This window comes from Cydia strobilella, chromosome 22 (genome assembly GCF_947568885.1).
Source record: "Cydia strobilella chromosome 22, ilCydStro3.1, whole genome shotgun sequence".
Taxonomy (NCBI): domain Eukaryota; kingdom Metazoa; phylum Arthropoda; class Insecta; order Lepidoptera; family Tortricidae; genus Cydia; species Cydia strobilella.
Genome location: NC_086062.1, coordinates 1,213,371 through 1,239,958, shown reverse-complemented (window position 1 = coordinate 1,239,958; position 26,588 = coordinate 1,213,371). Strand labels below are relative to the sequence as shown.

The window sequence follows — 26,588 nt, the reverse complement described above, 5'->3', positions numbered from 1 at the left end:
TTGTTCTTTTTTATTGCGTATATTGTATCTTTTACTCCAGTTTTCTCTCTTATGACTTCGTCGCTAGAGAATACCTTAAGGCATTAAATCCGCCATTTGTAATTATAATTTTATGTGCAATAAAGTTTTAATAAACAAATAAACAGTTCCTCCTATAATTTTAAATCCTATAATTTTGTATTCGTCACGAATCGTCAGCAGTTCCACTAACCATGATACTTTTGTTCCCTCGTTCATGTGATATCACATTTATTGTGGTAGCACCAGTCAAATCAATTCGTAAACCAATAAATAAGAGCATCATTTATCCCTCTAAACCCATAACCACTTACCCTAGCTAGTGTGTCTCCATGCACTAAATCAGATGTTGTCATAAGTAAAGCAGCCGTTTGGAGTAACTTTAACTCCAAGACTCCAGCCTGTCCCAGTGTGTATAAACAGTCGACCACATGTCGGGCCCCTTTGGCATCAATACCCTGCTGAGCAATTAGCCGCTGGATAGTGCCGAGGCAGAACTGAAACGATTAGCATATTAGTGATTTGGAAATTCAGGAAATCATTTTTATATTTGTGATTATTTGGGGAGTGTGTATAGGAACAAATGGCGGAAACGCGGCCGCCCCTCACCGCCTGTCGCCAGCGGGACATAACCTCTTTTAGCCATAGGGTAAATACTTGAACAAACTGTTCTGGACGACGGCCCCACACCGCCGGTCGCGCGCGTCCAGTCTGCAGCCTAATAAACAAAGATGCACATACTTTGATAATTTTGAGGTCCTTGGACTCGCAGCCTTGCACCAGCGGGTACAGTATCTGGTTGACCACACCATACAGAGAGGCCTGTGGGTTGTTGGCTGCCAGCGACAGCTTCTCTATGGCTTCGTCACATGCCTGGAAATAATAATATTTAATTGATATTGAAATCAGACTTCTGGCCAAAGGGTATGGTTTTTCGGCGGAATCTGCCGAATCCTACACTGGAACAGGTGATGCAACAGAAAACTGCATCGCCAATATAATTTTTTGCTTTCAAGATTTTTATTATAGTATGTATTAGTTTGTAGGGTATGTATAGTTGCCTGAAATGGGCAACAACATGCAATATTTTAAAGATTAAAGCTAACTCAGAAATGCTGTTTATTTATGTAGAATATAAGTGAGATAAGTATGACACACATGGATAATGGAGGATTCGGCTCTTGTGGTTCCTTGGAGTAAAAATAATAATAAGTATTGCAAGTCGCAAACAAATATTTTTTGTAAATGATGTGTAACATCAATTTTAACCCAATTATTTGTTGGCAATGAAATCGCATTGATTTCTGTATTTATCTAGACGTTGAGGTTGTCTTATTTACATATCAAATGTGTTAATATAAGCTAATTACAATGTAGTTGAATGGGCGGATTACTTATAAGATTGCAAAAGTTCTATGCTTTTACACATGGAACTAACCATATCAGTACAAAGATAGACCTTTAATTTAGTCATTAGAGGGTAATAAAAGTAGAATTAAGCTTAATACCTCTCTTATCTGGGGATATTTTTTCTTCGTTTCGAAACTGAGTGTTTTGAAGTCACTTTGCAAGACTTCCATAAATTTTTTAGTGGAGTCATCACCGGTAACTGCACTCACGAATGCCATTCTTAAATAGGTATCTTATAATCTAATTATTCATTTCATGTTTTAATTAAAAATCGTAGAAATTGAAAATATGCCATGTACACAATCGACATCACATCACATCATAATTTGACGTTCAAAATCTATACACGTAGTCACTGCAAGAAATAAATCCTAAGTTTTATTAGCAATATTACAAGCTAAAGTGTGTGTAAATAAATGTCGGATAGATATAAAAAAACCTTAGATATGCATAAAATAAGAAAATAACACATCATAATTCGATATGTATTTATAAAAGAAAACGAAATGGAAAAAATACAACAGAAGGGTAAGAATTTGAACACACCTAGAAACATTCCGTTCCATGAAGTAACAACTCTTATTTTATGTAAATTGCATTTGATGGGTTTTATTCATTTTCGCTTGGGACTTGTTGTTTTTAAATAGATTATAAATCCAAAAAACATTCAGTGCTATTTTTATTACAAAATTTAGAAAGGAACTAGACTACATATTATTATATTTGATAATATTTATTTTATTATAACAGGTAGATATGCGTGAATTGAAGTTTAAAAGTCAAAGGATTTTTATTGCCATGTTCATACGTTACCGACGATTGATGAAAGAATTAAAATTTCAACATATATACTTACTTGTTATTGAATAATGCCATAGGCATGGTACATTTTAAACATTTTTTATTAAATATATGAGTACATAAATTGAGTAAAGAGTAAAGTAATTATCGATTTTTAAGTGATTTTTTTATTTATTTGTAGCAACATTACATGTCTTTCTTTCAAGCCTTTGAATACCGATTATATGCCGATTGGGGCTCGAATAATCGATTGTTAAAGTTGACTTCACTTAATTATTAATAATAAAATAATCCAATAAATAAAAATAAATACGTATAATAATTCCTCAAAGACAACAAACACAAAATGTATAAATTTATGATTGTGTAAGTAGTTTTTGCTGTACTTTTGTTCATTGTTACTAATATCATTTGGCATGTATTTAACAGAACACCAGATTTAGTAAAATTTAACACCAAAAAATTCGTTTTTACCACCAAAAATAATGAATGATCACCAAAATAAGAACTCCTATTTAATGAGAAATGATTCCCAAATTTGTACCATTTTTTTATCCTTTTAAAACAAATGACACCAGAATAATCATTATTAACCCAAAAATAGTAAACAATCACCAAACTTAGAACTCCATTTTAATGTGAAATTATAACCATATTTTTTAATTTTGCTATCTTTTTAAAGCAAATGACTTCTAATTAATCATTGTAAACCCAAAAATAAACCACCAAAATTTTTACCACATCTCGTTATCCCATTAAATTAATTAATCTACTTCAACTTTTTCTAGTAGCGTTTTGTTTCTGTAAGGGACGCAGTTCTAACCTGTTTCTGTAAGTGTCGCAGTTCAAACCTAACCCATTTATCTGGTAGCAGTTCGGTTCTGTAAGGGTTGCAGTTCTAACCTAACCTAACCCACTTTTCTTGTAGCACTTCGTTTCTGTAAGGGTCGCAGTATCCGCAGTTCTAACCTAACCTAATCCACTTATCTGATAGCAGTTCGGTTCTGTGAGGATCGTAGTTTTAACCTAACCTAACCCACTTTTCTAGAAGCATTTCGTTTCTGTGACGATCGCAGTTCTAACCTTACCCACTTCTCTAGTAGTATTTCTTTACTGTAAGGGTGGCGCGTGACTGAATCGAGGATTGGGTTAGGCGAGCGTGGCGCGTGCAGTGCGGTGTACGGGTGATTGAGCGGGAGGGGCTTGTAATTTTGGCATCATTTTAGTTTATTTGGTAATATGTATACATTTTTTGGTAATCATAGTGGTTTATTTAAGTGAAAAAATCTCATTAATTTGCTCTTCAAGATTTGGTGATCATTAATTATATTTGGTGCATGATCATTTATGAGTTTCGGTGTTTGAATACAATTTGAAGTGCAGTCGTGATTTAAACAGGCGGTACTTTTGTAATTTTAAACCTTATTTTTTTGGTGTTTAGTAAGTTTTTTTTGGTAAAAGAGATTTCTTTACTTAGGGTACCAAAGTATTTTTTGGTGGTCATTATATTTGGTGCCATATCATTTTTAAAACTTTGAATATCAAATAATCAAACCACTCAAAAGATCAATAGAAAAACAATTTATTAATTAATGCCTAGTTCCTCTTTTTCCCCCTTTTAGAGAGACTCGTCGATTTTAATAATGATTTCCTTTTTTTCTCTTTTAATAATCGTATCGCAAAATCGATTCGATCTGTGAACGAGTATCATGACATCTTCGATATCGAATTGAATGAAATGAAATGAAACGAAAGATTTCATTAGTATAGATAGATAGTAGGTATTCACATCGCGCATCTTTACAATGGTGTGATTCCAGATTTTTATTTGTAAGTATTTATAGAATCCAATATCAATTTAGACAAAGTGCCCGTCATAAGATGATAAAACAGTGAAATGAATCCGGTGATGTCGAACGAGAGGTAAATTACGCATACTTTGCATTGCAATTTTGCTTTGTGATCTTGACGTACTGTCATTTTCAATTTTTACTTTATTTTATTTCGCTGTACGCCATTCTTACTGCATTAAATAGAACGGCCGATGTCTGCAGATTTTAGCACGTCTTTAAATAAAGCTTGAAAACCGCGACGCGAGTGCTAGGTGTCTGGATTTACGATCTTAGTTTTTCGGTTGATGACACCCGCTTTCGTGTTTTTTCACGGTACATTTTTCTTCAGTGCCGGCACGAAATGTGATTTAATTATGTTTTGGGATTATTATTCATCGATTGTGGGCGTTTTGACGTCATTTATTGGTGTCTCTGGGTGGTAAGGATGCGGTTTTTGTTTACGTAGCCTGTGACGGGAGTTGTGAATTATCAAATTAAAGTTATTAAAGGTTCAATCATGTAATCAAGCTGTAACGATAAACGATGTGCCTAGCCCGCTCGTTTGCGTTTGTTTATACTATCTTTGTCTCTGCAACTAGCACTAAACATCTGTATATCATCTGAGAACTTTATTCTTTTCTATGTTTTCTATTGCCTCCTGAGACCCAGATTCAATAGTTTTGTCTTTGAATTTGGAACCCTTAGTAACATAATCAATATTCAAAACAGATTGCTTAATATGTTCTAAAATGTATACCAGGGACTAAAGCTCGATTCACATTTGTCTGTGTCATGTTGTGTTGTAATGCATCAGAATGGTAATCGGTTTCATACATTTAATATGATTGCATTCAAATTAGTCTGATGCAGCGTGCATCACAGAAATGTAAATGCAACCATATAAAATGCGTGAAACCGATTACCTTTCTGATGCGTCGTGACTCTGTTGCGACACAACACAACACACACATGTCAGACAAATGTGAATTGGCTTTAGGAGGATAGGAAAATTCCTGGATGTCATTCACGTATGCATAGGAATAAATCATTCTTTTAATAGATGAGATGAGTCAGATTGCAGTGATAAGAATGTTGATAGCGGCTCAACTTGTTATCAGAAGATTTCATCTTAATTACAGTTTGAGCATGTGTGCTATCAAACCTACACCTACACACATAATGATTGTATACATCCATAGATTGTTAACTATAATTATCACTTACATAATTGTATCATAAAACCAAACATCCGTGTGCTAGCAACCCTAGGAAAGACTTCTTGCCGAGTAGAACTCTACCAGAAACCATTGTTAGTGCAACGTCGGTGAAGATGTTCAAAAATAGGCTGGATACTCATTTTAGAACTTTAAAAAGTGCAAAATAAAATACAAGTGCTTCGATATACACGCATCAGCTTCAAGAGCTGCTAGTATATAAAACAAAAAATTCTTTTTCGGTTTTTTTTCGGTCTTCTCTTCTCTTCTTCATTTCCTGTTACCCCCTGCTGGGGTGTAGGGCTCAAATCTTGTTTTTCCATTGACTATGGTCTTGGGCAGCTTGGGTAACCTCCTCCCACCCCATCCCCAATACACCCAGCTCTTGCTCTTTTTTCGGTCTTGGGCTTCCCATATCCACTTGGCCCCCACTATTTTAATTATGTCGTCAGACCAGCGTTCCAATGGCCGTCTTCTCTTCCTTTTCCATCTGGCCTTTCCAGGCTGTCATGTTAATCTACATAGTATAAGTATATCCATGGTGACCGTTTTATTAAACAAGAGTTCATTATATTCAAAAGAACAAGGCTTTGCAACCACACACATCTATTTTGAGATGAACACAACCACTATTGAATATCTATTTGCAGTATTAACTGTGTTCTTATCAAGTAAATTGAAATAAGAGTAAATATAGCACTTGTAAGTACCAGTGGGATCTGTTGAGATAACTGATCTCGCAGTGACCTGTAATGTAATAATAATAAGTAGTATGCTAAATGTCATGTATGAGTGATTGTCAGGTTCAGTTGCATGTTTGATGCTTACATAAGAGAGTTGAAAAGGGGAAGACCATTGTCTTGGAGTATCTATCATATTTATGTATTAGAATGTATTTAATTTTCATGCCAAAGGGGAATGGAGAGGAGTATACATAAGCTTGACAATCGGTCTGGCCTAGTCGGTAGTGACCCTGCCTGTGAAGCCGACGGTCCTGGGTTCAAATCCCGGTAAGAGCATTTATTTGTGTGATGTGTACAGATATTTGTTTCTGAGTCATGGGTGTTTTCTATGTATTTATATATTATATATATCATTGTCTGAGTACCCATAACACAAGCCTCCTTGGGCTTACCGTGGGACTTAGTCAATCTGTGTAAGAATGTTCTATAATATTTGTAATATAACTCACAGTTTTGGGGTCCAGACACTGGCATGGGTCAGGTTCGCGTTGACAGACTGACTTTTCACAACTACCCCACTTTGTACCCAAATGTCAAAACCTACCCCCATTGTCTATACATAACATACCTCCCCCATTAAGAGAGTTCACTATTTTATAAAGTTCACTAACACTATTACCTAACCCTACACTATGCTACTGTTACACTACTTTAACACTTCAACTATTCTTCCTCCGTCTCTACATTTCTACATTCAGACAGTTCTGACTCACTGCCACTATCGCTATCCGCTAGGGCTATTCTCTTATAATCGGGTGAGTCTGGGGGTGTGGTCTGTCTAGCACGTTTGTGGCTGCTGGATGCGGTATTTTGTGGGTTTCCGTGTATCGTGATGTCCTGGGGTCCGGACACCCCTATGATATCCGCCCAACGATGAGGCGAAGGTATCGCAACTCGGGTATCCTCGTCATCGTCATCCGTAGCGTCATCGGTTACCTCAGGGACCTTCTGTTGTCCTTCCCCCCCGCAACCGAGCATTTGATTGATGTGTCGTACTAACATCTTATCGTTCCATTTCACTAAGTATCTGCAGACCCCTAGTCGCTTTTCCACCGTCCCTTTCAACCAGCGTGGTCCACCGCAGTAGTTCTTTACGTACACTGACTGTCCAGTATTAAACTCCCTGTTCTTTGTCTCACTATTCTTCTCTATTACTTTTTCCTTATCAACACATCTGAAAGACAGGGGGTTTAACCTATCGAACTTAGTTCTAAAACGCCTGTTGTTCAGGAGCTCAGCCGGAGTTTTATCATTGACGCTGTTTGGTGTGGTACGTAAACCATACAGTATCGCTGGTAATCTCACTTCCCATGGTCCAGATGTTATTTTCCTTAATTTAGCCTTCACTGTCTGCACCGTTCTTTCCGCTTGACCGTTGGTCGCAGGGTGGTAAGGGGCGGACAGGACTTGTCTGATCCCTTGGGATTCTAAGTATTTACGGAACTCCTCTGAAACAAAACTTCTTCCATTATCACTTACAAGTACATCAGGAAGACCTTGTTCTGCAAAAACATCCCGCAATATTCTTATTAACGTAGAGCTACTCATATCTGGTACGATCTTGACCTCTGGCCACTTAGAATAAGCGTCAATTACAATTAAAAATATCTTTCCTTGAAATGGCCCAGCGTAATCCATATGTAGTCTAGACCATGCTTTATCTGGCTTTATCCAATGATGGGTAACTTTAGATGGCATATTTCGATTTTCTGCACACACGTTACAGCTCTTCACCATGTCTTCAATTTGCTTATCCATCGCAGGCCACCAAAAATAGCTTCTCGCCATAGCCTTTGTGATCACAATACCGTCGTGATTCATATGCAGCTCCTCCAGCACTTTTCCTCGCATCTTCTCTGGTATAACCACTCTATTTCCCCATAAAATGCAATCTTTATACATGGAAAACTCGTCTCGCTTTTGCCAGTAAACCTTGTACTCGTCATTACTCTTCCCAGGCCATCCGTTACGTATCCAATATAATATTTTACTGAGACACTTATCCTTTTTTGTCAAGTTGGCCACTTCTATGGCAGAAAACTCCAATTCAATGGGTGTCTCCTCTATTAGTAGAATTCCTAAAAAATCCTCTTCCGGCGTTTGTGTACCTGGTGGACCCGGCCATCGACTGAGGGCATCTGCGTTTCCAATTTTTTTCCCCTGGACATATTGTATTTCATAGTCGTAAGAGTTCAGTAGGAGTGCCCACCGTAACATCCTAGGTGATATAATGTTGGGTATAGGTTTCTTTGAATCGAATATCCCCAACAAAGGCTTATGATCTGTCTTGATAATCACTCTTCGACCACTTATAAACTGATGAAATTTCTTCAAGCCAAATATTATAGCAGCTGCTTCCTTGTCTATTTGTGCATAATTACGTTCATGTGTGTTCATGGTTCTCGAGGCAAACATTACGGGTCTGATACTTCCATCAGCCATCTCGTGTTCTAACACTGCTCCCAGTCCGTACTGTGACGCGTCACAAGATAAAATAAGTTTCTTTTTTATGTCATAATGCACCAGAGTATCTTTACTGGAAAGCATTTTCCTTAGCTTCTCAAATGAATTTTGATGTTCTTTTCCCCATTTCCATTTCGCGTCTTTGTCAAGTAATCTGTACAATGGCTCAGAAATCGACGCTTTGTGTGGCAAAAATCTATCATAAAAATTTATCAGCCCCAGGAATGCTTGAAGCTCTTTCACATTACGAGGTGCAGGCGTCTTTTCAATCTCATTAATCTTCTCCTCGCAAGGATGAATACCAAATTCGTCAATCATAAAACCTAAAAACTGCACACTCCTGGCAGCAAATTTACATTTGTTTTTATTCACTCGCAATCCCGCTTCCTGTAACTTATGAAGCACCGCCTCGAGCCTCCTATTGTGTTCTTGCACTCCATTGCCAGTCACCACAATATCGTCTAACAGTACGGCTACCCCAGGGATACCAGCCAATAGCGTCGACATGAGTCGTTGGAATATGCCAGGACAAGCCTTTACCCCGAAGGGTAATCTCTTCATTTTATATAACCCCTTAGGGGTATTAATAGTTAGCAAATTCGCTGTCTCCTCATCTACCATAACCTGGGTGTACGCCCGTTCCAAATCTATCTTTGTAAATAAAACTCCCCCTTGTAATTCCGCAAAAGCTTCACTGAGGGTAGGTAAGGGGTAAGTGTCAGTATCCGTCACGGCATTCACTGTCGCCCTATAATCCCCGCACAGACGTACCTTGCCATCTTGCTTAAGTACTGGAACTATAGGTGTGGCCCATTCGGAATGTGACGTCGCCTCCAAAACGCCTTCGGCTTCTAGCCTATCCAACTCTTCGTAAATTCGGCCTTTTATTGCGAACGGCACCGGTCTGCTCTTAAAAAATACTGGCTTTGCTCCTTCTTTTGGCCTAATACACACTACAGGCCCCGTATATTTCCCTAATCCTTCCTGAAAAACTCCTACATAGCGTTTCTGTATTCCATTTAGTGTTGTGGCCACTTCATCGCTGTCAACCTTTAAACTATTTACTCCTTGGACATGTATCCCTAAATCCCGGAACCAATTCCGACCGATCAAGCTTGGCCCGTTGCCCTTAGCCACCACTAAGGATAAGTTTTTCTTTATCTTCTTATTCTGAACCAAAACTGTAACTTTACCCATTATACATAGTCTGTTCTGTGTCCATGTCTTTAAAGAAACCCCAATATCATCAAATACTGGGAGCGAGCCCTGCCAAACTATCCTAGCGGTCTGCTCACTTATGAGACTGAAAGCGCACCCGGAGTCCACTTCCATATCTATTCTAACTCCATTCAGCATTATTTCCATCATATATGCTGGTACTGCACTATCTTGTCTCATATTATTAACTGCAATTTCTTCATATAATCCATTAAAATCAGATTTTGGTGTATTATTTCCTTTTAACTTCAAACCACAAACCGCCTCGATATGGCCCGTCTTGCCACAGCCATGACATTTGGTCCATCTAAACCTGCAGGGGCCTCTATGGGGTCTACCACAACGCACACATGACATCCTTTCTGTCTGCCTTTCATTCCTTTTGTTAGTCAATTTATTTACTTCCATTGGTACTTCTAAATCACCAGAAACTTGACCAGAAGAAGCCGGAACAATAATACTTGAATCAATCCCTGCCGCCTCATGAGATAAAGCAATCTGACAAGCTTGATCAAATGTCAATGTACTCTGTTGTAACAACTTCTTCTGTACTTCTTTGTCCCTTATACCACACACTAAGCGATCCCGCAGCGTTCGATCCAAATCTGTAAAGTTACAGTCGATGCTCAATTTCCTCAATTGTGCTATGAAATCCCTAATCTTTTCCCCCTCCTCTTGATACTTAGTATGAAATTTATAAGACTGGATAATTTCATTTGGCTTCGGGTGGAAATGATTGTTCAACTTACCCACAATTGTTGTAAAAGTAACCTCACTTATTTGAGTTGGTGCTATCAGTGATATAATCAGATCATACAAGTCGGAACCACACACAGCTAATAAATTAGCTTTCTTTTTACTATCATCTTCAATATCACCTGCCTGCAGACAAAAAGTAAACCGCTCTATGTAATTTTTCCAGCAGCCAAGCGCCACATCAAACTCCCCAAACTTGATGCCCATTTTGCACAGTGATACCTACTTTTATGCGTTTTTCACTCAAATCACACACTTTACACTGTAATTGCACACTATTGTCCTAGTTTTTCTCGTCGCCACTAATATAACTCACAGTTTTGGGGTCCAGACACTGGCATGGGTCAGGTTCGCGTTGACAGACTGACTTTTCACAACTACCCCACTTTGTACCCAAATGTCAAAACCTACCCCCATTGTCTATACATAACAATTTGTTTATTTAATATTAATAAAACAAAATTTATAAGATCAGACATTCCAAAATCAGAAAAAAAAACTAAGATTATAGACTAAGCCAGGCCCAGAAACAAAAATGGAGATGGGCTGGCCATGTTGCTAGACTTCAGGACAATAGGTGGACCTTACACGCGACAGCCTGGAAAGGTCCAGAATCCAGATGAAAAAAGGAAGAAAAGAATTTATACTCAGCATTGTGTCACCAAATTTTATTTCAATTGGTTCAGCGGTTAAAGCGTGAACAAGTATAAGACAGTCACTTTCGCATTTATAATATCAATAGGGATTAATGAATAATTGGTTTGCCAGACTATATGTCTTAACTCTAAGAAGTTTGCAATGCTTACCTTGGCCTCGCTATCATACAGTGCTCTCTTTCTAACAACTATACACGAGCAAAAGGGACAGACAGTTGTTGACGATTGCAAAGATACACTACGCCGCGGTGTTTGGTAAACAAGCGTATATTTTCGTGACTTACAAATTGTCTTCTCTTTGTTTCAGATAGCACCTAACAACCCGTTTAAGCAATACTTCTTTCCAAATCTTCCTAAAGACTGTTTTTAAGGTTTAGTTTCCCGCAACGAGGCCAGATGTGCAGAGATGCCAACATTGAGAGAGATAAAAAAGACGGAATTAGTAATTTATTTTATTAGTATTAATTAGACACCTCCTAGTTATCGCTTCTAGTGTTTACTAACCATTAAAACAAATTTATAAAAAAAAAAAATTAAATATTCTAACTGAGATTTCGATTAATTTATTAATTAATTAATTGATTGATTAATTTTAAACGAAATGAACTTTCACGAATATAATTTTAAAACGAATGAGAAAAGGGAAATCGTTTGATGGACCAATATGGACAATATGCAGTCGAATGTCACTTTGAGGAACAAGCAACGGAAAGACAACTTGATAACACGGAAACAGGACAAGAGTCCGGAGAAGAGTATCCGAGGGACCCGGGGGGCTTACCGGGCTGTGCCTTCGACTTCGAAGAATGAGGAGGAACCAGAGCGGCTGGACCGGTCCAAGAAGTTCATCTCGCAGAACAAGCCGGGCTACGGGCTGGGCAAGAGACCGGAGTTCCTCAAGAACAGGAATGTGCATTTAGCCTCCTCGCGATATGGACAGGTGAGTAACTACTAACTAGTAATAATATACCCTCCGGCCAGAAAGCGTTTAGCATTTGTTGTTATAGCGGCAACAGAAATACATCATCTGTGAAAATTTCAACTGTCTAGTTATCACGGTTCATGAGATACAGCCTGGTGACGGACGGACAGACAGACAGACTGACAGTGGAGTCTTAGTAATAGGGTCCCGCTTTTACCCTTTGGGTACGGAACCCTAAAAATGGAGACTTAGGTCTTAGGTTCTCTAAAACGTGTCGTGAGCAGTAAATGAATAAACACCTGATCAAAACAGTAAGGGCCACTTGCACCATCCCACTAACCCGTTAAACCGTTAACCCAGTGTCAAATTGTACTGGTAACCATGGTAACTCCAGGCCCCTATTTCACCATGGTGACAGGTGCGACAATTGTCGACATCACTGTTGCTGACGTCACAGGCCTCCATGGGCTACGGTTACCGCTTACCATCGGGCGGGCCGTATTCCTGTTTGCCACCATCATTGTATTATTTAAAAAACTTTATTATATCGCCAAAAAACAGGTAAGTTTATGATGATGATGATGACAATTGTCACAGATTTAAAAGAATTTTCGGTAATTCTTGACAGGAAATGAGTTCTGTGTCGGAATTTGTGACAATTGTCAATAGCTTCGCAAAATAAGTACTTATTTATTGGCAATATAATGGAGTTTTTTTTTTTAATTAAAATTTTGGTGGCAAACAAGCACACCGCCCGTCCGATGGTATCCATATTAAAACATACAAATTACAAAACAAAAACAATATAATATACTTAAAATGGTAACTACTGTTATTCTAAATATTTATTCGATATCCGTGACGGATCTTTTTATTTATATCCATGTATCGACGTGATACAAACTTTCTGCATCTTGCGCAAAATTTAAAGATAATTATGAGTATTATGACTCATTTTTTTAAAGGGCCGTTGGCAGGATTATGGCATAGCACACTACGAGGTTTAAATTAGGATACTACGCTTACGTTTTGGCATATTATGGCATTACATTTACATGCCGACCCTAAGGAAACACTAAAATCTGGAATGATACCAAGTCCACTTTGTTTCACACGGTAATAAAATACTAATTACGTTAGAATTAAGTTCTAATTGGCGTGGACAACCGTGTGCACTCGATGTATAGATTTGGCAACCACCCAAATTAACCCTTTTGTTTGCGCTGTTTTTTGCACTATGTATAATAAAGTGACGCGTTAAGTCGTTTTGTCAGTAAGTAACATTCTTGGCAGATTTGAGACCTTTATTTTTGCGTATAGGGTGAAAGTTGTGCGTCAGCATTTTCTACAAAATCTAGATCTAGGGTAAATATGTCTATTACAGACGTCATGCCCTCGTAAGGCAATCAATAGGCGGTTTGTAAATGCCGACACTATGATATAGTTCGATTAGAAAGGGTGTATTTCACTCCATTTTTTTTTTTTTTTTTTTTATTATATACTGATCGGCGATTGGCCCTAGTCACACCTGATGGAAAGTGAAGACAGGGCCTAAGATGGAGCTCACCGGTTCAGTAACAACCTATTCACTCTTGTTTTAAAAAGACCTAGGTCATATTGATCAATACAGATGGCGGGAGCGCATTCCATTCCTTAGCCGTCCGTACCAAAAAGGAGGAGGCAAAACGTTTGGAACGAATGGAATGTGGACCGCGAACGGGTGGGTGGGCTTGCGGGTGCGGGTGCGGGTCGGGTCGGGTCGATTTAGACATAAATTGCAAGAAATATACTGTACGCCTACTAAACAATTTTTAATATAGAAGCAGGCCCGAAAACCCTGATGTGGGCATCTCCGTGCTTGACTGTAGCGCCGCTCTGTCGGAGATATGGTACACATTACTTATCTAAGGCCGCAATAGGGAATATTACGCGAAACTCTGCGAAGGGGGCGCTAGGGCGCCACTACCACAATCTGAGGGTCTATCGTGAAACAAGAGAATTTCTTTATCTAACATCACTTGCACATTCGAGCGATAAAGAGGCAGATAGCGAATTTTATTGGCGTTTCCCGGTAGGTCCTCTGTAAGCAAACGACCTTGATGCATCAATGTCATATTTAATTATCTCTGAAAACTTGTCAAAAACCTGTTAAAGGTACAGTATGTATAAGTTACTCTATGGTTTACTAAAAAGGCTAGTCCTGCACTCTGATGGCAGAAGGACCATCTTAGATAATTATATTCTGTATTATTAGGTATGTATAATCAGGGCCGGATCTAGGGTAGAGCTAGTGGAGCGGCCGCTCTAGGCGCCGGATGGCAAGGGGGGCGCCATAATGACGAATGAGAAAAAAAAAGTTTTAAAAGAGTGTGACGCGGGCCCAAAATGCGGTTCGTTTTGCTTTTGGGTAAAAAGCTTCAACGAAAGGCGCCAAAACCCGATTTCGCTCTACCCTGATAAAGGACTCGGGCCGGAACTGTGTAATAATCTGTTCACAGCCAGAACTGATCCAGAAGTAGCAAACAGGAAATCTATATTTCGCTGTCCGTGTGACCCACAAACCTAGTTCCTTTCATCAGGGGTCATATGTCACAGAATTTAGACCATATCTCAATTTACACACCTTACACAGTCACAAGCTGATCTGACTGACTCACACACACGTGGGTGCCAGGTCAATTGATCTGCCATTCGAATAACGACTTAAACGCCTTATGTGTTTGAAGAATCACTGTAGATTTTCCTTTGCAGTCTCATTTTGTAATTCATTTGCAAAACGTTCGCCAGCATATGCATAGTTGCGTATGATTTTATAAGGCAGGGTTGTTCGAGTTTAGTTTTTAGGGTTCCGTACCCAAAGGGTAAAAACGGGACCCTATTACTAAGACTCCGCTGTACGTCTGTCCGTCTATCTGTCTGTCACCAGGCTCTATCTCACGAAGCGTGATAGCTAGACAGTTTAAATTTTCACAGATGATGTATTTCCGTTGCCGCTATAACAACAAATACTTAAAAGTACGGAACCCTCGGTGCGCGAGTCCGACTCGACGGTTTTTTTTTTCAACTTTAGGACGTGGTATTGAAATAATCAAACTTATTGATCTAATTTTAACGTCACTCGCCACTGTGAATTTCCATCTTGCTCTTATTTAACCCATTCAGCGCTAATCACGACACGTTGTCGTTTTGCCTCTACGTAGAATTTTCGCTACATACCGGCAAAGATAGATATAACTCCGTAATAGATGGATGCAGTCTAAGGAAAAAACGTGCCTCGAAAATCACGAAAATTTGATTCTCGATCAGATGGCGCCACTACCTTTGGCCTACTCTCGTATAGAGGGCGTTGACGTTTTCGTTTGTTATTTAACAATTTTAACGCATATCAGTGAAAGAACATGGGTCAAATCATAAAAATAATTAATGCAAATAAAAAAATCATTTATCCATATTTACGTTTTATCGTATTTTTATAAATCTTCATTTTTAGTTTTAAAGTGTGTCGATAGATGGCAGTGAATTTACTGTGGTTACAAAATTTACTATGACAGTACCGCTCTATCCTATTATATCCTTTTTGATACCGGTAAACCCAATGTTATCGAATACGACCGTAGTTCAGCGCCTCACCGCTGAAGGCGCTGAACTACGGCCGTGTGTTAACAAGTTTCTGCCCGCGACTTCGTCTGCCTAGAAAGACTATTTCAAAGTTTGTAGGGTTCCGTACCTCAAAAGGAAAAAACGGAACCCTTATAGGATCACTCGTGCGTCTGTCTGTCTGTCTGTCCGTCTGTCACAGCCTATTTTCTCCGAAACTACTGGACCAATTAAGTTGAAATTTGGTATACATATGTAAGTTTGTGACCCAAAGATGAACATGTAACGTAAGCAAATGAATACAATGCCGTGCGACGCTGTGCGGCGTAAGCGCCATCGACAATAAGGTCCCTTTTCATAGAAAATGCCCTATTTAGTGCTCCATACATTGTAAGCTCAATAAACTTTAAGTGGTGAAGCTATCATAAAAGCGATATTAGTCTATTGTATGGGACACATAAAACGCTAGTAATTTACTAGTAGTAATTCCAGTTGAAAAAGCGACGTTCTTAGAAAAAACATTGGGAATGTTTTGTTGTTGTTTACTTTTGCTTTGTAAGTACTTTGTCTTACTTCGTTGACAAAAATATGGTTCTATTGGATTGCTCATTTTTAGGGTTCCGTACCCTGACCACCGGCAGCTTGGGCCCTGCCCCGCTGCTGGCGGCACCCTAGGTTAGGGTTTTTATAATATGTTTATATGTATTTTGTATTGTTTTTGTACGTGTTTTTGTATTTTATTTTTATATACATATTATAAAATAACCTATCTTAAGAAGAAAAATAAACAAAGAGAATAATAAATTCCCTTTGGTTTAGGATTTAGGATCACTTCAAGATCTGTTACACCGTCTACAAAGTTTAACAAAAAAATTGTTGTTGCACGAAACAAAACATATCTGATTATGTACTCGATTGAAGTATTCAAACGATCTGGGGGGGGGGGGGGCGTTCCTTCTCCGGCTTCATTTCGTCATTTAAACTTTGTAAGAAGACCCTCAAAGAACTTCGTAAACCGCGGGGCAGCTAAATGAAAATCGGTTTTATGAGAATTTATTATGACATTACCTACGTACAAAATGACATTTGTTGCTTAATTCAAATGGTTTTTATCTGTACATGATGGGTGTTAAATCGTCACTTCTGTGTGCAAACTGTCAGAAGACTGATGACTTGTCTCACGTGTTGTTGGGATGCGTCCGGAATTCGGACTTGAGAAAAAGAATTTTTGGTAGTCTGGGCTCCATGGACAATGGACAGATCAATTGTTGGTTGGCAGAGCCAATATCAGACAAAGCAATCAGTGTTTACTACTTTATTGACCTCTCCCTTGAGGACGGAACTATGAAAGCACCCATGAGGCTGACATGTTCATCTAGAGTGGCCAAAGCCTCAATAAAAACCAGATAAAAAAAATGGTTATTAAACTTTTTTTAAGGCGAGTCTGCAGGCTGCTTTGGGACCTTTTTGTTTCATTTTATATAAGCGTAATTGCGTAGTCGTCAAACTGACAGTGACCGCCGTCCGCAGCCCGTATGCGTCCTTCAGTGCTGTTCGCATGCTCAGATCGCATACCTGTACAAAATATATAGAGACCAACAATGTTGTTCATACATAATGGGGGCTGCGTTCAATTTGACCCGACCGCTGACCGCAGAACGCATCCAGTGTGGCAAATCCTTTAGTCGGAAAGACGTTGGATGCAGTAATAAGGCATCCCTGTTGCATAGATTGCAGGGTAGCACCAACGGTCTCCTAAACGCATTTGTCGTCAGAGTGGACTGCCCACTGATGAGGCGTTGGAACCAAGTGCATGATGCCCAGCGCATCATCGAAATAATTAGTTTTATGTATTTATTGTTTTACATATTGTACAAACTAACATAGATATAGGTAGCATATTATAATTTTTGTTCTGTTCTGTGCCTGAAATAAATATTTTCAATTTCAATAAGGGATAGTTTCGTTGCTCTTATTATCATTTACCATTTACCGGGGCTAATTTCTCCGTCTATCGACTATTCATTCGAGTTATCTCGAAGTTTGAATCTGTTTTCATCAGCAACCGTTCTGCCTGAAACAAGGAAAAGCCACGTGCCATCGGTTTAAGGTCAATGGGCACACTACACAGAATTAACGACAAATCGTGATTTAAGCGAAACTAAACACTGCTGTGTCTACATTTTCAAACAAATTGGCATAAACGTGACGTGAGGTGTGCACGCGCACAATATTGGCTCTTCGCTGGTAAAATAATGACGTTTTAAGTGGTCAATAGCTATTTCTGATATTCGCGATTCGCGCTATTGGTTTTGGTCTAAGAGTGGACATTAGATTATTTAGTTAGAATACTTATTCAAATAGTTGAATTTGAATGTTTGTTTTTAGTGGCCAAAAATTATTTCTACACAGTGTTTTACTAAAGCCGACCTGCAAAGACAAATGAGACTAATTATAACACATGTTCAAGGGCCTTTCTACTATACAGGCCCTGGGCGTTAGCCGTATAAGCTGGAGACACCGGTTCGACTCTGTCTCGGCCACTAGAGGGTTTTGGTCACTTTTTTTTAGTATATATAATATGCCATTTATTTCAGTTCATACTCTAAGACCTCACCTATAATATACGACTGGGAACCATCGGAAAAAACCAAGATTGTAATACGGAACGGTAATTTGTTTTGAACGCGACCGGAAACATCTAGTGGAGCCCCTCAGCCTCGTGCTGGCCCAGTTAGTCTGAAGGCGACGTATCATCGCGCGGCGTGCCATATCTTATGTTCCCTTCAAATTCCCTGGCTTTGCGCCCCCTCTTAACAGTCTAGACGATGGTACAACAGACAGAGTTTGTACACGATACCTTAAAAGCAAAGTATTTTATGTCACTTTTCTATTATCAATATTATCATTCGATAACTTATTATCATTGAATAAAGAACATACATACATATAATCACGCCTATTTCCCGGAGGGGTAGGCAGAGACCACGGATTTCCACTTGCTACGATCCTGACATACCTCTTTCGCTTCCTTCACTTTCATAACTTTCCTTATACACGCTCGCCGGTTAAGGGTGCTCTTGACCTGGTCTTTCTTCAGGATTTCCCCTATCTGATCAGAGAAAGTCCGCCGAGGTCTACCCCTTCCAACTCACGCTTCTACTTCTCCCTTATACACTCCCTTTGTTAGCCTAATAAAGAACAAAATTATACCATTGTCCAGTTTTACAATTTGTAAACTTTATTGCAAAGATATTAGTATCACCGATGGTCAGTTGGTCTTGATGTCATATTTATCATATATTTATAACTGTTCGCATGCATTATTATAGCAATTTGCATATACTTAGACAAGGCTCTAAATGACCATACGTTTTTACATTCTCACCATAAAACTTACTTACTTACTTACTCCTCTGGCGCAGCGACCCAAAGTGTGTCTTGGCCTCCAACACGACAGTTCGCCACTGATCCCGGTCCTGTGCAGTTTCTCGCCAGTCTTGGACCTGGAGCTCGCGCAGATCAGCGTCCACCACATCCGCCCATCGGTACCTAGGTCGCCCGACCGGGCGGCGTGCTGTCGGTTTTCCCTCAAACGCTCTTTTCCCCGCCCGATCGTCTCCCATTCGCTCCAGATGGCCGAGCCACCGCGAAGCCTTTGCGCGTTTGTCACACCAATGATGTTTGGTTCAGCAACTAATTGTTCAATTTCGGCGTTTTTGCGGATTCTCCAACTGCCATCGGGTCTCTGCGTTGGACCGAGGATTTTGCGGAGAATCTTCCTCTCAGCCACCAGCAGCTTACTTTCCTTCTTCAAAGTTAGTGTCCAGGCTTCACATCCGTATGTTAAAATAGGTCGGATTACGGTAAGATAAACAGATTTGTTGGACATAATAAACAACAATATTGTCCTTTTATAAAGGGTATCCTCAGTGGCAAACCAGATTACGTACACGAATATCGTGAATCATAACCGCATCTAACCTCGTAACGCCATTACAATGTACAGTCAAGGACATAAATATATATACATTCCCAGTTTCACAAATATTTGTACGCTCTTACTCCTTAGACAATAAAGTCATGTCTGGATCGATATTTTTGCCTTCGACTGTACATTTATATACAAATCCAAGTTTTTTTTTAATTTTATTTATTTACTTGAAGTTTACTATTAATCGACACACTTTTATTATGATGAATAAATTTATATTTCTCAATTCACTACAATGAATGTTAATCGCTAATTAATCCACAACCTTGCTTAACCTGGCGCCTCGGCCATATGCAACTATCATTATCACTTATCGGATTAGTAAACAAGCAGTGCGGAATGCGTGAAATCACGCGATAAGATGACGATAAAACGATAAAACTTCGATATACTCGTAAAATATACATGACGTTCAATCACCCGACCGACTACCTAACTATAGTAACTATAGCGTCAATCGTCATCTCATTTTAAACAAATTTGTTAATGCTGTTAGATTAACAAAATACACGCGAAAATATGGCTTATTACGTTGGAAAAAGATTACGGTATTATTATATTGGTTGCTTATTGAGTTATACAATAAGATAAACATAAGTCGAGGTAAAATAAACCTTGTTACGTATATAAAGGGTTTAGATTAGATTGGCAATTGTATAGGTAATCGGTTTCTGAACGAAATCATGGCTGTATTGTGTTGTGAATGAAGTTTTATCAACCAGTGTTTATTTTCAAACGAGACGGAACGTTTGTGTTTTTTTTACGTTTGTATTAATTTTAAAGTTTTCCTTGTTGTCGTTTTTAGTGTTGTCTATTAAAAAGTGATAAATTGATAATAGTTTGCTATAATTATGGTTGTTGTTGTGAAATTATCTTTCTTGACGAGTTGTGACTGGTTGTTTTTGTGAATTGTAAGATGTTATGCATTTATTGAGGAACTGTTTTGGTTGGTGCGGGTCGGAGTCGGAGGTTAGATTTTTAATTTGTTAGGTTTTTTTAACTATGATTAAAGATAGATATAACTCCGTAATAGATGGATACAGTCTAAGGAAAAAACGTGCCTCGAAAATCAAGAAAATTTGATTCTCGTTCAGAGGGCGCTACTAGCTTTGGCCTACTGTCGTATAGATGGCGCTGACGGTTTCGTTTGTTATTTAACAATTTTAACGCATATCAGTGAAAGAACATGGGTCAAAATCATAAAAATAATTAATGCAAATAAAAAAAATCATTTATCCATATTTAAATACATTTTATCGTATTTTTATAAATCTTAATTTTTAGTTTTAAAGTGTGTCGGCAGATGGCAGTGAATTTACTGGGGTTACAAAATTTACTATGATAGTACTGCTCTAGTATAAGTTACTCTATGATATGATTAAGCTATATTTTGCGCTATATTTATAGGTAAGCTTGCTTTTAAGGCTTTTGCAAACGTTGCGACAAATCTCGTGCAATATTAGATAATTGCCAGCTATAAAGTAGGAGCAACTAATTTAATCGATCGATCAAATGCCACAATGTAATTTTTTTTATTTTTTTATTTATTATAAACTGATCGGCGATTGGCCCTAGTCACACCTGATGGAAAGTGAAGACAGGGCCTAAGATGGAGCTCACCGGTTCAGTAACAGCCTATTCACTCTTGTTTTAAAGAGACCGGCGAGTTTGGAGGGAGTGACCATAAAATGTTTCTTCGGTCTATATTCTAAGTAACAAAACCGTTTTTTAGGGTTCCGTACCCAAAGGGTAAAAACGTGACCCTATTACTAAGACTCCGCTGTCCGTCTGTCTGTCTGTCACCAGGCTGTATCTTATGATCCGTGATAGCTAGACAGTTGAAATTTTCACAGATGATGTATTTCTGTTGCCGCTATAACAACAAATACTAAAAAGTACGGAACCCTCGGTGTGCGAGTCCGACTCGCACTTGGCCGGTTTTTTATTTAATAATATGATTGTTAATTTGCTGTCATGACGTGTTTTTTTCTAATTTTATTTTTATGTGTTATAAGATTGGTAAATTAGATTTTCGCGATGTGGTTGACAGGAAATTAGATTTAAAAGACTTTTTTAACGTTCATTTGTGTGTGTAAATATAATTTACATTATGTGCGTGCAATATTACTAAGGTATGCATAAGCACTAATAGTACAGTCACCAATAATATGTTACACGACGAAGGCCGCAAAAATATCTGACACTATATTATTTGTAGAGCTATAAGAGCGTGTCACATATTTTTGCGGCCTTCGAAGAGTAAAATATTATTGCACCCGCAATCCTGACAAAGGAACAGAAATCCTGATATGTCAGGGGAAATCTTGACGTACCTATGGCAACCCTAGTCATCGTTTGCACCAAGGGCCTGACACACTTTGATAGATAAAGATAGTCTTATTGCGATTCCTATAAGAGGAAAGAGAAAATAGTGCCATGCTTTGTCTTTATCACCGACCGGGTGGCATCATAGGTAGGAGGCGATGGCGAAATACCGAAATTTATAAGAGTGAAAGAGAAAAAATCCTATGCTGCCCAAATTTTATATGAATATTCTTTCTCTTACCCCCGGTCGCTCGGTGGCGCGTCTATAACTACTTGTATATACTATTTCTATGGATTGCACTTTTGACTAGTCATTTGTATACCGTATTGCCAGATACGTAATGTCCACTAAAGAACAGTGTGTTGTTTTTTTAGTATTGGAATTGTAGGTGTCAATATGTTCTAAGACCTTATAGGGTAGGGTAGGAAACAGTGGCTCAGTTACCCCAATATCGCCTCTATCATGTTGTAATTAGGTTGAGTGGGCCACTGTACCCGGCTATTTTTTTCCGAGCCACTGTTTCCTTCCCTACCCTACTCTGTTTTAAATAATGTTAAGAGTACAGTCACCTGACTCTTTAAGTTTACACTTGTAGGTTGTTATTCAAAATGATAAATACTCTTATTAATTCGAGAACAAGATCTGTGACTCATTTTGTTGAATAAGACAATTGAGGCGTGTGTTTTGTAGCAAAATTACTTTAAATTACAGGAAACGAAAAAAAAATCACTTCAAGCATGATTTGAACCCGCGACCTTCTATTAGGCAACTGAGTCGGATTGCCTTGGTCAACTGAGAATATTGAGATGAGATCCGTCGAATCTTTATCACTTTCTTGATATCTCTGACATCTACTTTATAGGGTTCCGTACCGAAAGGGTAAAAACGGGACCCTATTACTAAGACTCCGCTGTCCGTCTGTCTGTCACCAGGCTGTATCTCATGAACCGCGATAGCTAGACAGTTGAAATTTTCACAGATACTTCATAATTTCATAGAAGTTGGTCGTTTAAAATAACACCTGCACTTCGTGAGCTGTCAAAATCTCTCCAGACTTTTCTTGGTCTAACTCTAGATCTAATTGAATGAGAATCAATTTAATTTGATAAAATGACCAATTATACGAATACGTGCTGCACAGGTTACAAGGTACACCTGTGTATGTTATTGTTCAGGTGTGCGTGCAACGGTGCATTTCTGTGACATGGTTACGTTATCGCAAAAGCTATGGGTTCAATACTTCCGCAAACACGGGGCTACGTGTTGTTTTATGTTTCTGCACGTACAGTCGCCATCGGATATATCGGAGTGCTCAACAATATCTGAACACGCACTCTAACACTTTGATAACAGAGGCGTGCTCAGATATTTGTGAGCACCTCGGCCACTCCGATATATCTGATGTCGACTGTACAATCGCCCTCAGATTTATCGGAGCGGCCATGTTACTGAAAATTTTAAATATTATGTTCATAACAATATCTGAAATATAATTGAGAATCTCCTACTTTTAAATTTTGGATTCGATTTCTGAACCCACGAATTAATGAACAAATATGAATAACAGCTTTTTAGTATGAAAATCAGTGTCGCCAAACTCACACATTCATAGTTAGGTAAGTACAACACGGCATACATTTAATAGCAACTTTCCATTCTAATAGGGTTTTACTGGTTGGCATTTTTAGAATGAATATCAACTGTAGGTAAACCACGGTCTAAAATACAATGTCAAAGTTATGAAACATAATCTGCTCTTCAATTATTTCACAATAGTTCGCCTAACACTAATCTAATAGAGCTACTCAATACTGGATGGCGCTGTAATAAACTATTTAAAAAATATTAAAATCGCTTACTTACTCGTATCATACGCGAGTGAAGGGCTAAAGAAACCGGTGTAAGTAAGCTCTCCGATTACGCATATTTTGTTACGGAGCTTATTACGGTCACATATCTACACGCCTACGAGTAGCCATCTATAAGCCATCTGCTGAGAACTGTTTGACACACCAGTGTAGGCAGTGACGTCCGAAACCAAAAGGTCACATGTGACTATAAGCTTCCTATTATGATTATGACTATTTACCGTTCGCAGTAGGATTTGAGTAGCGTAAGTTATTTGACATTTAGGAAATGTAGAGAATAATGACAAAAGAGTTTGAACTCTAATTTCTTAGAATTAAATAGAATCTAATTAACGTCACATTAACGTATATACGTAAATAATGCCAAACAAACTATTTTTGTGTTTATCAGGTTATATTCTAAAATAATACTTTTTATATAACTATTATTTCTGGACGGCATTTTAAATTTAACAAACAATAATTTGTTACATGAACATTGTGTCACGTCATTCAAGTATGTAGTTAACAAAACTACTGATCATTGTCTGTGCATAAAGTGAGTCGGCCACGGCAATATGTAGAATGTGTATTGCGTGTTGGATAGTCCACTTGCCATCCTACTCCGCGTCTGAACCAGCTTAAGTGCTTTTCGGTGGGTAGGAAGTTGTCCATTAAGAATTAGATCCCCAATACCATTTACTGAACCGACCTAGGTGCTCTTACGGAACTTAGAAGACTACTCGTATCTATAACTGCGCCGCACTATAGGAGCAAAGTTAGCTATATCACAATTTATTGGACATCCAGAAGGATATGCTTAAATATGTAGATAGCAAAAGGACCAATTACTGAGCATGAAATAACAATTAATGGAAAACCGGAATGAATCGTCTTACTCACCTTTACTGCACTAAAAATAGTAATTTTTCATCGTTCACAAATAAAACAAAACAGGTTTAGGTCGGGTTTACTATCTGTATAACTTTCTGTTTGGATCAATAGAATCAGCCTGATAGATTTTTTATTTATTATATATATAAATCCTGAGTTTTATAACTCTCCGTACTTTTTTTATTGTTAAGAACCGGCATGTATGCGCTAGTTGTTAAAACAAAATACTTTGCTAATCCGCGAAATAATAAGGTGCTAGTCAATTAGTACTGAAAGCCACTTCTTTTTATGACAAAATCATGCCAATTAGTTTCCTTTTACATGTATCGAATGTGGTCTAAAACATTTTTTTTTTTAAACAGATGACGTCGGGGCTGCACGGGATCGCGGCGCCGGCGCACCATCTCGAGCCCGCCGTGTTGCCCAAGGAGAAGACCGTCCATGGGAAGGAGAAGACCTTTAAGGTAAGTTCACAACATAGTCTGCTTACTGTTCACCGTTAGCCGTCGGCAGGCCGTTCATACTCACACCCTGGAACCTAATGAGGGCTAACGCGTATGAATTCGCCGCTAGGGGCGCTAGTGTAGATGGTGGTCTTTTCCATAGTTCGAAATGTCAAATGACACTTGTCACTTTAATGACTGACAGCTTTTCTATAGTCTTTTGGACCACCATCAACACAGGCGCCAACTGGTGAGCAAAAAAACGATAGCCCTCATTGGACAAGCACGGCGATTTCAGAGGTACCATCGTCCACACTTTAATTTCTTTATTAACTATGCTGCCGATGGTCAAGAGTGTGCTGTAAGGTCGTAGACTCGACGCAAGGATTGCGCTCAACCTAATGTATGAACGCCACGAACGGCCTTGACTTGCCGCTCGCCGCGCCGCGCGCCGCCTGCGTCCGATCCACGGCCTAAGTATTTTCTCCCGTAAACGCTTCCCCTATGGAACGAACTCCCGCCGCGGTTTTTTAAGCAAGCTTTGCTTCTTTAAAAGGTGTTTCGTAGATAGGCCACATCCTTCTTAATCAGAGACCGGAACTGGTACTTATTCCACATTGGGACCAATTGATTTATAACATTTTTTTCTTCCAGGTGGTGGTCCCAGGCGAGGTCGGCGTGCTGAAGCCGGCCCTGGGGCCACGGCCTTACAATGCCCTGGCCATCATCCACACCCAGCCCAGCAACACCTTTGACATGCTCAACTCGCTCACCACCAGCGTTGTGAGTATTCCACCTTTTTCAATCTTTCCAGAGAAAAAGCGGGGAATATCTAGCGAATGGCGATAAGCAAATCGAAGTTTTCAGCTTTGACTGATGACTCTGGCGATGATTTAGTGCGATTAAAACCAAGTTAAGCTTTGCAATAAGCATCCAACAATTGGCGACTTAAACAAGCGCCCGTGTTCAGCGTTAACATTGACGTTGCAAAGTCGAATTTACTAATGAGTCATTCGACATCAAGATTCGAGAATCTTGTATGGTCGATATGTTAAATTAAGTTTAAAACCGTGTGCCCTTTTTGACATTTCAAGCATCGCTTCTTTCCTTGTTAACCTTTTCGATAAACACAAAAGCTGTCATCCAGACGCCACGTCACCGAAGTGTCAAAACTGAAATTGAACTTTATGCGAATGCACGTAGGTCTATGTTGCTCTGTGGTCTGTGACGGATTAATCGGTCTTTGGCGTTGGACCTACGCTGCCGATATATACGCCATTGGCGTCCAAAAGGTTAATGAACCTACAATTTGCACACGTATTCTGAGAAATTCTAAGGGTGATTCGGTTGTCCCCCGCGCATCCGGATAGCGCGAGATATGTAAAGCTCATTCTCGGACTGAACTGTCAATTGTCAAGATTATCCGTCCACCACCCAAGTCGGTGAATGAATTA

At 38.9% G+C, this 26,588-nt stretch overlaps 3 protein-coding genes across 9 annotated transcripts in view; 1 reads left to right on the top strand and 2 right to left on the bottom strand.

Annotated features, from left to right (window-relative positions):
- Positions 1–1,788, bottom strand: part of LOC134751568 (protein MON2 homolog) — a 73,022-nt gene extending 71,234 nt beyond the window's left edge. Inside the window, exons 1-3 of the mRNA XM_063687028.1 lie at positions 1,527–1,788; positions 760–891; positions 333–515 (exon numbers count right to left, since the gene is read on the bottom strand). Of these exons, the coding sequence (XP_063543098.1) occupies positions 333–515; positions 760–891; positions 1,527–1,646 (435 nt within the window). The 5' untranslated portion in view covers positions 1,647–1,788. The remainder of the gene's footprint in view (positions 1–332; positions 516–759; positions 892–1,526) is intronic.
- A 2,173-nt stretch (positions 1,789–3,961) lies between these two features.
- Positions 3,962–26,588, top strand: part of LOC134751562 (serine/threonine-protein kinase Wnk-like) — an 86,411-nt gene continuing 63,784 nt past the window's right edge. For 4 of the 7 annotated variants that reach the window (XM_063687018.1, XM_063687019.1, XM_063687020.1 and 1 more), the window contains exons 1-4: positions 3,999–4,152; positions 11,419–12,051; positions 25,054–25,155; positions 25,789–25,917. In XM_063687018.1, coding sequence (XP_063543088.1) covers positions 11,776–12,051; positions 25,054–25,155; positions 25,789–25,917 — 507 coding nt within the window. In that variant the 5' untranslated portion in view covers positions 3,999–4,152; positions 11,419–11,775. Of the gene's footprint in view, positions 4,153–11,418; positions 12,052–20,474; positions 20,594–25,053; positions 25,156–25,788; positions 25,918–26,588 lie in introns of those variants that run through there. The other 3 variants (XM_063687017.1, XM_063687022.1, XM_063687023.1) reach the window with 3 other exon arrangements.
- Positions 6,682–9,879, bottom strand: LOC134751596 (uncharacterized protein K02A2.6-like). Its single transcript, XM_063687071.1, has one exon. The coding sequence runs from the start codon at positions 9,877–9,879 to the stop codon at positions 6,682–6,684; it is 3,198 nt and encodes a 1,065-aa protein (XP_063543141.1).

Coding starts and splice junctions, on each gene's coding strand:
- LOC134751596 (XM_063687071.1), bottom strand. CDS start 9,879: ATGAGACAAGATAGTGCAGTACCAGCATATATGATGGAAATAATGCTG.